Source organism: Lampris incognitus, chromosome 4 (genome assembly GCF_029633865.1).
Source record: "Lampris incognitus isolate fLamInc1 chromosome 4, fLamInc1.hap2, whole genome shotgun sequence".
NCBI lineage: Eukaryota > Metazoa > Chordata > Actinopteri > Lampriformes > Lampridae > Lampris > Lampris incognitus.
Window position 1 is genome coordinate 48,467,673 of NC_079214.1, and position 12,527 is coordinate 48,480,199.

Below are 12,527 nucleotides of genomic sequence, written 5' to 3' on the forward strand. Positions count from 1 at the left end.
CTGTGATTATTGGGGAGAATCTATGTAAACCCTTTGATACAGCCTGAAATAAATACGCCATAAGTCACAACATCATTCAGTTCCGAGCAGGACCAAGACCAGTGTTACCATTTCATGGTTATGTTGTACCACACAGAGGTCACGGTGACAGTGGGCAAGTTAGTTAAGAGGATCCATACTGCTCTGCACGGCATTCCTTCACTTATTAGTGCAAATATGTTTGGCAATGACGCAACAAAACAAGTGCTTTAAAGCCCACTTCATGTTTAGAGACGTAGTGTAAGCATATTTCACACAGTGTAAGCATATTTCACACAGACACTTTAATTAGTACAATTACAACATATGGAACAGAATAGCCCTTTTAAGCAACATTTGACTTGTGCGTTACATTTGTTTTTAGGAGTTATACTGACAGCCTTTGGAGAAGTCCCCTCACCCCTGCTTCATACTACAGTAATTCCACATTGATAATGCATACAATTACTTTTTCAGTGAAATACCAAATCTTTTCAACTAGTTACCATATCATTCAGTGTAACCTCCAACTGCAGAGCAAACTTTTGTTTGCTTTTGTGCATGCTCTGACAAATAGTGAAGTATGCAGATGGAGCCTTAATGCAGCAGTGGTGCAGCAAGCCTACAGTAAACAGTGGGACTTCTATATTGTTCCTATCTGTAAATTTGAACTTGGTTTATATAAAACAACTTACATAAATGTCAAAAGTAAAGGTGCTCACAAGTGTAGGACTGACTCTTCTCAGGTTGAGCCCAGGAGAAGTATTTAAAAATGAAATTTAGAATGAAATGAAGACTACAGCATTTAAAAATTAATTTTCAGGCTGTCGAGCACATTGCACATTCTTAACTAACCCCTAAACCTATTCTTGGTCTCTCATCAGTAGCAAACATGTCATGTACAATTCATGACCTCTGACAGACTTATTGCAATGATAAAAGATTTCACCATTTCCTTTCTATTTAGCCTGCAGTATGGTCTTTTTAGGTTTAATTTTAAAAAAGAAAATGGTCAAATCGCAATATTGCCCACATGTCTAAAAACCAGTGGGCTGCAGTGTTTCCATAGTGTGAGAGGTGTTTCAGCCTGCCTCCTCGGGTTAAAAAGTTTCATTTTTTTCAAATTGAGAAAGTCCTGAGCCATAACTTCGTATCCCACACATATATTCTTCTAAACATTTTCACAGCACTGACTCCAAAGTTGTGTCCATATGAATAACACATAACAATCCCAATATTCAGTGAAATAATCACGTAACCTTTTCACAAAGTATGCAACAGTACTGCCAAGTCAGGTGCTGCTGTGTTGTAGACTGAGATATTTGCACTGTTTGTTTTGAAATAGCCATCAGCCTGCATGCGTTAGTTGTTTATACACACACATTTCATAACAACATGGAGTATGGCGATATTTAAATTAATATGCTAATTGGAAATGTTGCAGTCCCATTACCCTGGGCCCTTTAAACTGCACTATGCAGTTACAGCAATGCAGATTCGAACAAGTGGAAAGGCATCAAGTTCGCTGCCTGGTTTTAACTTCCACACTACCAGCCAACAAGTACACATTAGTCAAACATCTAAGTTCCCACACGTCTTCTTTAAAACTCCAGGTATTTTATAGTTTCTGGATTTGCACGCTTTGCTTGATGTTTCAATACATATGCAGACATTGTCTGAGCAACATGGATGTCGACATATCACCCTAACTTAATACTATTTTGTGCAACAACAAAAAAAGAATCTTAAAGCATGTGAAATGAAGATGAATGATACTGTGAAATGTTTCGTAACGTGTATATCTGGACTCTCTCAGCATTGTCACAAGTCTGATTTAGTGATTACCACATTTAGAGAAATTATCAAATTTGTCCTTATTTGCAAATTGTTTCGAAATTGCATAAAATAGGATCCCTGAACACTAATAAAACCAAAAACGCAGGCTAACAAAACCCTGGTCTACTGGGAGCTTAAAGCTGATCTCCGAAGACCAGTCTGGACTTTCCAATTCTGTAAGGATCTCCCAGTCTTTCATAAGCAGAGAGGTTCTTTCTGCTTTTAAGTGCTTTCTGTTGTCTCTTCAATAACATATTTTGTGATTTGTGTTACTAAAAAAACATGGCTAGGGCATCTGGGTGGTGTGGCGATCTATTCCGTTGCCTACCAACATGGGGATCGCCGGTCCGAATCCCCATATTGCTTCTGGCTTGGTCGAGCGTCCCTACAGACACAATTGGCCGTGTCTGCGGGTGGGAAGCCGGATGTGGGTATGTGTTCTGGTCGCTGCACTAGTTGGTCGGTCGGGGCGCCTGTTCGGTGGGGGGGGGGACTGGGGGGAATAGCGTGATCCTCCCCATGCTATGTCCCCCTGGCGAAATTCCTCAGTCAGATGAAAAGAAGCGGCTGGTGACTCCACATGGATCAGAGGAAGCTTGTGGTAGTCTGCAGCCCTCCCCGGATCAGCAGAGGGGGTGGAGCAGTGACCGCGACAGCTTGGACGAGTGGGGTAATTGACTGGATACAATTGGGGAGAACGGGAGGATAAAAAAAAAAAAAAGGCTAATGAATGGAGTCAGTACCTTTAAACTGAAAGAGTTAACGCTAAATAAAATTGTTACAGATGAGAAACCACAAGAACTGGAAGCCAAGTACAAAAATATGTGGTACTCAAAACAGAAGATTTTGTACACACCATCCATACAAAAATACATAGCTTTATTTCATGTCTTACTCAACACCTTTATCTTTACAGTGACATCCAGACAGACAGGGGTCAGATCTGTTGGGGGCAGACAGATTAAATCCACACCACTGATACAGATGTAGGCTCGAACAGGTGACATTCCTCTGAAGTGTGTGGTCACAGCCTCTTTTTCTTAAGAGAGCTGTTGTACAATCTGCCTCTATATCTACAATATGCCAAATATTGCCTTCACACACACACAAACACACACACACAAAACACAGTCGCTTTGACAAAAACCATCAAAAACATAAATAATGGGAAAGATTACCACATTTTAGTGTGTTACAGGATCATCACACTCAAGATAATGTGATTGCCTCAGAAGAGCAGGGAGTTGGAGACAAGGACTAACCAAACTAATGGTCATTCTTGGGACTTGGTAATTAATAGATATGTCTTGTAAAAAGTGATGGCCCTGGTTGAGACAGTCAGCCCTGAGGAGGCTCTCTGCCCATCACTGTGGATGTGGAGTGTTTAAAAAAAAGAAGCACTGGAGACCATGATAAACTATATCGGATCACCTAAATGACTGTACATCTCAAAATCTCACATTTCCAGACGTGACTTTCTTGACTGGATGTGAAAATTGTTTTCAGGCTCTGATATGACGTATATGCTGATAATAGCTGGAAAGGTGCCCAAATTATGCAAGTCTGCTCTGTAACTGGACATAATCCTCAAACAATAAACATAATGTGTGAAATAAAGGTGGGGCATTAACTATACAGGTGTATAGTGTTTTTTATTAGGAATATGTGTTTTGAGGGACTGAACAACATTTTCCCCAGTGTGTTAGAAACCTGATGGGGTATGGACTTGTCACTAGAAGGCTGAAAGTTTTGAAAACTTCAACTAACACTAAAACCACAATGAAATTGAAACAGCCCCCCACTTCCTTGACAGCTAGTGTTGCCCTTAAAAAAGGCACTTAACTCCCACTGTTCTATTAAGGAGCCCAGTGCAAAACAGCAGATTGTGGCTATGCTGGGCAGCTCCCAGAGACTGTGAAAATTATGAAGTTTGGGTTGAAACAGGCCATACACGTCAATCAACTGTTCAGTATAAACACAGGTTGTTTTTTTTTTGTTTGTTGTTGTTTTTTTTTTTTAATGTCTACAGCTATCTTTTTATGGGGTTTAGTTTAACCCTGATCAGGGAAAAGCTCTAAAGGCGACATAGATGTAGAATTTGGCATTTCGTATATATTGCACTTTTAAAAGGGGGGAGATGGGATTTTGCAGTTGAATACTAGAAAAAAGAAATAGGATTGAAGACTGATTGTGCATACAGCCCAATGCTCAGCACCTAGAAATGGAGAGACGGGTTGGCACTGGGTGGTAAAAGAAGATACATGAGCAGAGGAGGGAACAGGTTAGGTGCAGGAGTGGATTTGGTAAAAGCGGAGTAACCTCACTTCCCATTGAGGGTACTTAGCTCCAGGTCGTCCTTGCGGCGTTTCTGTTGGGTGAAGAGGGAACTGAAGGGGTAGAGCTTGGCTTTGGCTGGGTAGCGCTGGCCAGCAATGTCTACCTCATAATCCCCACGGTTGATGAAGTCTGCGGTAATGGGAGTGGGGAGCCCATCAGGGCCTGGTGGTGGAGACACGAAGCCGAGGCAGACGTGGCGCTCCAGAGTGTAGCTGTAGGCGCTGCTGGTGGTGGTGCCTGCCAACTCACCATTGCGATAGATGGGCTCTCCCCACCAGGGCCACAGGTCTAGCTCAGTGTCATGGTCCTCCAGAACCAGCATGACGAAGCGCCGAGACACACCATCCTGACGCTGCTGCAGCAAGGCCTCACGACCCAGGAAGTCTGTGTCCTGATTGGGGAGAGCAGCATTGGAGGTGAGGTGGTAAAGAAATAGAGCGGGAGGGAGGGGTTGAGAAGAAAGAAACAGAGAATAGGGAGGTGTGGCAGAGGAGCAAGGAAAAGGAAAGAAGGGGGGAGAGAAAATAAAGGATGTTACCTCAGTCACACTTTATTCATCATCTTGATAAATTCAAATAAAATAACAAACGGCGTTCTTTTCACTGCTTATTAGAGTGACCGTTCAATTTTAATCTTTAGATCTGGGTGGGTCATCCTCTGTGTGGAGTTTGCATGTTCTCCCCGCGTCTGCGTGAGTTTCCTCCCACAGTCCAAAGACATGTAGGTCAAGTGAATTGGCCATACTAAATTGTCCCTAGGTGTGAATGTGTGTGTGTCGGCCCTGCGATGGCCTGGCGGCCTGTCCAGGGTGTCTCCTCGCCTGTCGCCCAATGACTGCTGTGATAGGCTCCAGCATCCCCGTGACACTGAGAGCAGGATAAGCGGTTTGGATAATGGATGGATGGAGATCTGGGTGGTGACTTTTAGACAACACAATTTTAACTGACGTCCAAAAAAGTCTGGGTTAGCATGAAGGGTCTAACACTACATTGATTCAGCTCAGATCACTCAGAAAACTTTCTGTCTCAATATGCTTTTTTCCATCCACTCATTACATGATCAGCTCTTCAAAGTTCAGTTTTAGGTTCCATACCATTTTCCTATATACAGTTAGGTCCATAAGTATTTGGACAGTGACACAATATTTGTAATTTTGCCCCTGTACACCACCACAGTGGATTTGAAATGAAGTAACCAATATGTGATTGAAGTGTGGACTTTCAGCTTTAATTTAAGGGGTTGAACAAAAATATTGCATTAACTGTTCAGGAATTACAGCCAGTTCTATTATCGCTACTCCGTAGTGCTATATTTACATATTGCCCTCTGACCTCGCCTCTGGCGACGCTAGGCTCTGAAATTCACCGCTCATGCGACAGCATCCCCTAAGCCCCGCCCACAACTGCACTTGACATGCGTCACCACATCACTCGTCAGTTCGACTAGAGCCTCCTTCAAGGGAAGATGTGTCGCGCTGAGCTCTGTTGCGGGTTTTTTCTTCATTGCTAGCTAGCTTAGCTATTTTCTCTATTTTGACAATAGTGCGGTTTTCTCCGTCACTATGGCTGGTGTTAACGTCGACGTCGATGTTCTTTTCACCGAGTTTTATAGTTGTTGCCACAGGAAGAAGGATGCTGGCGATTTCCATCCCTTTTGCAGTGACCATCCTAGCATGGCTCATGTTCGGGAGACTGCAGCTAGCCTAGAGGCGCCACCATGCATGGTGTGCGCTTCATGGCCGCTCAGTCGACGGATGAGCTGGGTTTCACACGCCTTTTCCACTCAGGTTGGTGGCGGTGTGATCGAGATCCCTCCCCGGCCGGGCTCGTTGGTTTCTGCTGTGCTACCTGGGAGCCAGGACCACATGTGCCTGCTGGCGGTTCCGCAGGCTGCTACTCAAGATGGCGGATCTTGCTCCTACAAAGTCCCTGAGGAAGGGTCCGCGGAGGAGGCAAAGTTCGACGACTTTTTCCCTTTTTTTCCTCGAGAGGGCCTTGGCTTCGACGGGGACCACAGGGATTGCCCCAGTCCATGCCTCGGTGACGCCCGGAATTGATCAGGCGTTCTCTGCCTCGGTGGAGGTGCGCAAAGACCCGAAGCACATTCCGCCCTTCACCCCCATCACGGAGTCCATCAAAGCCACATGGCCGGAACCAGAGAAGGTGTGCTCCACTGTTAAAGTGAACACCAAGAGCCACCTGATGGTTGCCGGCTGGTCTCCTGCTTCTATGCCGCCCCCCACTGTGGAGAAATTTCTTTTTCCCCGGCTCTACCCTGGTAAGCTACGCGAACCGGAGAGCAAGGAGGCGGCGATGAAGCTCAAACATCCCTCGCCAGACATAGCGTCCATGGATGACCACGCGCGCCAAATCTGGTTCAGTGTTCTCCACTGTGCAGCGGCCATCTCCACAGCTGGTCTGGCAGCTGGTCATCTGGCGCGGGCAGTGGACAGAGAACCAGGGGGATGACGACACCGATGCCTCACGCCTGGACGAGGCTTGGAGGGCTTCTCAGAACATCGGCACATTCCTCCGTGATGCCGCGGTGAACCTGGGTGTGGCTCTGTCCTCCTCAGTCCTGCTGAGGCACGAGTTCTGGACGAAAGACTGTCGCTTGGAGGATGGGGTCGTTAAGATGATCCGCAAGCTCCCCATCAACACGGACGGCCTTTTCGGTGTGGATGAGCCAGCACTGGAAAAGATCCGTCATGACCTGGCTAACGCGGAGCTGCTGGCTAAGACCTTCAAAGAGAAGGGTTCCGCACAGCCTCCGGCACGCGCTCAAGGCTCTCCGAAGCCCCAGCCGCAGGGGGGGCAAGGTCGAGCCTCGAAGCGCCGCAAGAACTACGACAAGAGCCAGTCGGCTGGCCCCGCGCCAGCCCCTGGGGCTCACAGTCAGTCCCACCACGCTGGCCGAGGCGGCGCGGGGGGTCCTCAGCCTGACGTGAAGCGGAAGTACGAGCACCAGACCAGGGGTGCCAGCTCGGGAGATCCGCGCCGCCGCTGACGGTGCGCGACAGACCCCCACACCCCCTGTTCGAACATTGCAGGTATTGATGTTATGGCTACTGGTGGCAAGGTTGTACCATGCAATGAGGGGAACATGTTGATGAATAAAGATTTCAGTTCTGCATTTTATCCTTCGTGTTCCTCGTCTGTAGATTATTCTACGGTGGGTGGTCTGTCATATAATGTTGGTGATGTCGATGCTACTTTTATTCCACACGCACATGGTGTAGTGAGTAATGTTGTGTCACATGCCACCGGACTCTGCAAGCAAGTCAGAAGAAACGAAGATGTTCCAGATATGGCAACGGGTTCACTAGCTTCACAGGGTGTAGGCTATGTGAATTATACCGCTGAGATCAGTTCTGCTTCAAACCGTACACAAGGTTATGGGTTGTTGAACTCTGTATCTATGCCTGTCTCGGATAATCATGAGCTGTCAGATGGGAATGAAATTAGTTTATCCCATCAGACAGGCGTCCAGAGTTACGCGCTGGGTTTTCCCGTGCGTAAAGCAGGGTTACCGGACCGCATGACTCGCTGTCTGTGGCCAGTCGGAGAAGGTGCTGGGCGCGCGCATGCTGATGCTGATTTTTCCGCGCTCCCACCTTCTGTTGGGCAAAATCCTGCACATATTCGGTCCCCATATGGGATGCGGTCCGCCGTGGGAGCCTCTCAACACTTCCGTGGAGAGCTCGGAGGTTGGACCGGAATGGCAGCGATACAGCCTATTTCTCGACAGCCAGACACAACGTGTCACGCGCCCTCTGTCTCCTCATTTCGCACGCTGGCAGGCGCTGCCGGGTGTACCAGAGTGGATCCTCCGGACGGTCAGGCATGGGCACGAGATTCGGTTCGAGCAGTGTCCTCCCCCTTACACGGGCATACGTCAGACGCTGATCCATTCACCTGCCGAAGCAGAGGTGTTGCGGCAGGAAATATTGGAGATGCTGTCCAAAGACGTGATACAGGTGATGGAGAGAGGCACAGAGGAAATAGGGGTTTATTCGAGATATTTCCTCGTGCCCAAGATATCGGGGGGCATGCGGCCGATTCTAGATCTGAAATGGTTCAATACTTGGGTGCGCAAAGAATCATTCCACATGCTGACGGTCCCCCAGCTCCTAGCCATGATATCGAGCGGAGCCTGGTTCACATCTGTGGACCTCAAGGACGCATATTTCCATGTCCCGATAGTGGGTCACCACTGGAAATATCTCAGGTTCGCGTTTCAGGGAACGTGTTACGAGTACAAAGTCCTCCCGTTCGGCTACAGTTTAGCCCCACGGGTCTTTTCGATGTGCGTCAAGGCGGCTCTCACTCCGCTATTCGCCCAGGGTTACGTTATAGCCTACTACTTGGACGATCTGCTTCTGATAGCCCCAGATCACCGGCTGGCTATGGAACGCACGAGTCGCCTGATCTCGCACCTGTCAGACCTGCGTCTCACGGTAAACTGGAAGAAGAGCGCTCCCTGGCCGTCACGCAAAACCACCTATCTGTGACTAGCGTTGGACTCAGGGAGGATGCTGGCTTCCGTCTCGGAGGAGCAGTGGCAGGGGTTAGAGGACCTTCTTGCCAGTTTTTGCCCCGGGCCGGTCGGTGACAGTAGGACAGTAGGCTCCTGGGCATCATGTCCTCTGCTCACCAGGTGGTGCCTCTGGGTCTGCTTTTTATGAGGAGACTCCAGTGTTGGCTTATTCGAGAAGGCTGGTTCCGCTGGCTGCGCCAACGGCACAGGTTAGTGGTCCCGGAGGGGGTGAGCTTGGACCTGGATCACTGGGCAGAGGCCTGCAGATCCAGGGTTGGGGTTCCCCTCGGACCCAGATCGGAGGAGGTGATTCTATTCATGGACGCATCCCTGGGAGGTTGGGGTGCGATCTGTGGCCACGGCACAATCAGAGGAGTATGGCCCGTGAGTCACAATGCGCACATCAACGCGCTGGAGCTGGAGGCAGTGCTGTTGGCAGTGCGTCATTTCGCTCCTCTCCTACGACATCGACACATTCTGGTCAGGTCGGACAGTACCACTACGGTGGCGTATATCAACAGGCAGGGCGGGATGCGGTCGGCTGCGTGCCGTGCGTTAGTCTACGACCTGTGGAGTTGGGTGCATCAGAACGCGCAGTCCATTCGGGCAGTTCATGTGCCTGGCGGGCCCAGCTGGGACAACTGGTCCCTCAATCCTCTTATCGTGGAGATGATCTGGGCGAGGTTCGGAGTGGCGCAGGTGGACTTGTTTGCGTCCAAGAGGAACGCCAAATGCGCACGATGGTATTCGCTCTGCCCGAGCGACAACCCGCCTATGGGGGTGAATGCGCTGGGCATCGAGCCGTGGCCACGCGAGCTGCTCTATGCTTTTCCCCCTCTGGGTCTGATACCGGCGGTGGTGGAACGGATCAGATGCACGGGTGCGTCGGTGATCCTGGTGGCTCCCAACAACCCAGGCGCGCCGTGGTTTCCGAACATGGTTTCCATGGTGCGCGCGCCACAGTTCCTCCTCCCGATGTGGCTGGACGCTCTGACACAGGCAGATGGGATTATCCAACAGGAGCCCCTTCTAGGGGGGTTCCAACTGGCGGCCTGGCTTCTGAGAGGGCCAGGCTGAGAGAGGAGGGCTTTGATGAGGCCACGGTGGCCACTATACAAGCTGCGCGCGTTCCGAGCACATCGGCGCAATACGACTCCAAGTGGAGAGTTTTTGCTAGGTGGTGCGTGGGAGAGGGCGTGGAACCTCTGTCTGCATCCTTGGCCCACGTTGCAGGGTTCTTGGAATACAAGAGATCGACTGACAATTTAGCCTACGAAACGATCAAGGGGTACTTGGCAGCGATCTCAGCCTTTATGCCTAGGCTGGGTGGCGACACTGTCTTCTCTCACCCCCGGCGTTCCTCAAGGGGGTGAGGAACAGGCAGGGTGTTCGGAACGACCACAAGGCCACTTGGGATTTATCCCTGGTTCTGTCGGCGTTGTGTTCTGCGCCATTCGAGCCTTTGGAATCGGCTGACGTTAAGTGGCTGTCGGCCAAGGTGGCGCTCCTACTGGCCCTGGTGTCTTTGGGTAGGGTCAGCGAACTGTGCACGCTTTCCACGGAGGGCATCGAATTTGCCGCGGACAGTTCAAAGGTGATAGTCTACCCGAATCCGTCGTTTTGTCCGAAACATGTCACCGCACGTTACCAGCGGGTGCCATTGGTGTTGTCGGCCTTTTATCTCTCTCCCTCTTCGGAGGAGGAGAGGAGGCTCCATCTCCTCTGCCCGGTTCGTGCACTACGGGTTTACCTGGAGCGCACTGGTCCTTTCAGAAAGACTAAACAGGTCCTTGTCTGCTACGGGGCAACGGGCAGGAAAGGAGAGGCGCTGTCTAGCCAGAGGCTTTCTCATTGGATTTGCTCCGGGATCTCCCAAGCCTATGTGGGGGCTGGTAGAGAAGTACCCAGGTTTAAAGCGCACTCCACGAGGGGCACAGCCGCTTCGGTGGCTCTCTATGCTGGTGTGGCGATGGAGTCTATTATGTCAACGGCAATGTGGTCTTCGCCACATTCGTTCATTAATCATTACTTAACTGACCAGTCTGCTATGACAATGACTGGTGCTGTGCTTGGCACAGCGAGGCACACTGATGCGTAATGCGCTCCGGCCATACGCAAGTGTCTCCCGTCGGGAGCGCGGACGTTTGCACATAGTTCATTTAAAAAAAAAAAAATTATATATAGGCTATAGCCTATGTGTATATGTATATGGAAAGTTGGAACGGTTACGTTCCCTTTTCTCTTTTTTCCCGCCCCCTTATGCGAGCCTCCCCTCTACGATATACTAGCCGGCCAAAGGGGGGATTTGAGTACTGGGTGTGAGGTGTTGTTCCCCTTATTGTCCTCAGCGCGGGTGGCAGGCGAGGGGCATTAGTCCGCCGCTACTCCGTAGTTGGGGCAATATGTAAATATAGCACTACAGAGTAGCGATAATAGAACTCCTGGTTCTGTAGAGAACCTAGGTTCTATGAGCTATGGAGTAGTGCTATATTTTCCTGCTCGCCTGCTGAGGTCCCTTGAAGGAGGCTTTGGTGGGTCGAACTGACGAGTGATGTGGTGACGCATGTCAAGTGCAGTTGTGGGCGGGGCTTAGGGGATGCTGTCACATGAGCGGTGAATTTCAGAGCCTAGCGTCGCCAGAGGCGAGGTCAGAGGGCAATATGTAAATATAGCACTACTCCGTAGCTCATAGAACCTAGGTTCTCTACAGAACCAGGAGTTTTATATATGGTCACCCCATTTTCAGAGGATCAAAAGTAATTGGAAACTTGACTAACTAGTGGTTTCATGGGCAGGTAAGACCTTTTCCATCATTATTCCATGACAAATTAAGCAGATAAAAGGTCTGGAGTTCATTCCAAGTATTTACATTTGGTAGCTGTTCATCAGAACTCTCAACATGAAGTCTATAGAGGTGTCAATACAAATGATGGAGGCCATCATTAGGCTGAAAAAGCAAAGGAAATCTATCAGATGGATAGTAAACACTTCAGGAGTGGCCAAATCAACATTTTGGTACATTCTTAAAAAGAAAGAATGCACTGGCAAGCTCAGCGACACCAAAAGGCTTGGAAGACCACGGAACACATCTACAGTGGATGATTGCAGAATTCTTTGCCTAGTGAAGACAAACACATTCACAACATCTAGTGAAGTCAAAAACACTCTTGAGAGGCAGGGGTATCACTGTCCAAGTCTACAATCAAGAGACACCTCCATGAAAATAAATACAGAGGGTTTACAACAAAGTGAAAACGACTGGTGTCACTTAAGAACAGGAAGGCCAGATTAGACTGTGTTTAAAAACATCTAAAAACCTACCCAGTTCTGGAACAAGGTTCTTTTTACAGATGAAGCAATGATTAACTTGTACCAGAAGGATGGGAAGAGGAAAAGCGTGGAGAACAAAAGGAACAGCTCATGATTCTCAGCATACCATATCATCTGTCAGACATGGTGGAGGTAGTGTTATGAAATGGGCATGTATGGTTGCCAGTGGAACTTGGTCATTGGTGTTTATTGATGATGTGACTACTGACAGAAGTAGCAGGATGGATTGTGATGTTTATAAGGATATACCATTTGCTCAGATTTAGCCAAATGTTACAAAACTGAGAGGATGGTGCTTCACACTGCAGATGGATAATGACAAAACAAGCTGAGAAAGCAACCCAAGAGTCTCAAGGCAGAAAAGTGGACTATTCATCAGTGACCACGTCACTCACTTGACCTCAACCCAATTGAGCATGCTTTTCACTTGCCGAAGATCAAACTAATGGCCAAAAGACCCACAATCAACC

At 48.8% G+C, this 12,527-nt stretch overlaps 1 protein-coding gene across 1 annotated transcript in view; it reads right to left on the reverse strand.

Moving 5' to 3' along the window:
• Positions 1–310: 310 nt before the first annotated feature.
• pdpr (pyruvate dehydrogenase phosphatase regulatory subunit) overlaps positions 311–12,527 on the reverse strand; it is a 45,446-nt gene continuing 33,229 nt past the window's right edge. Inside the window, exon 18 of the mRNA XM_056278388.1 lies at positions 311–4,582. Within this exon, the coding sequence (XP_056134363.1) occupies positions 4,175–4,582 (408 nt within the window). The 3' untranslated portion in view covers positions 311–4,174. The remainder of the gene's footprint in view (positions 4,583–12,527) is intronic.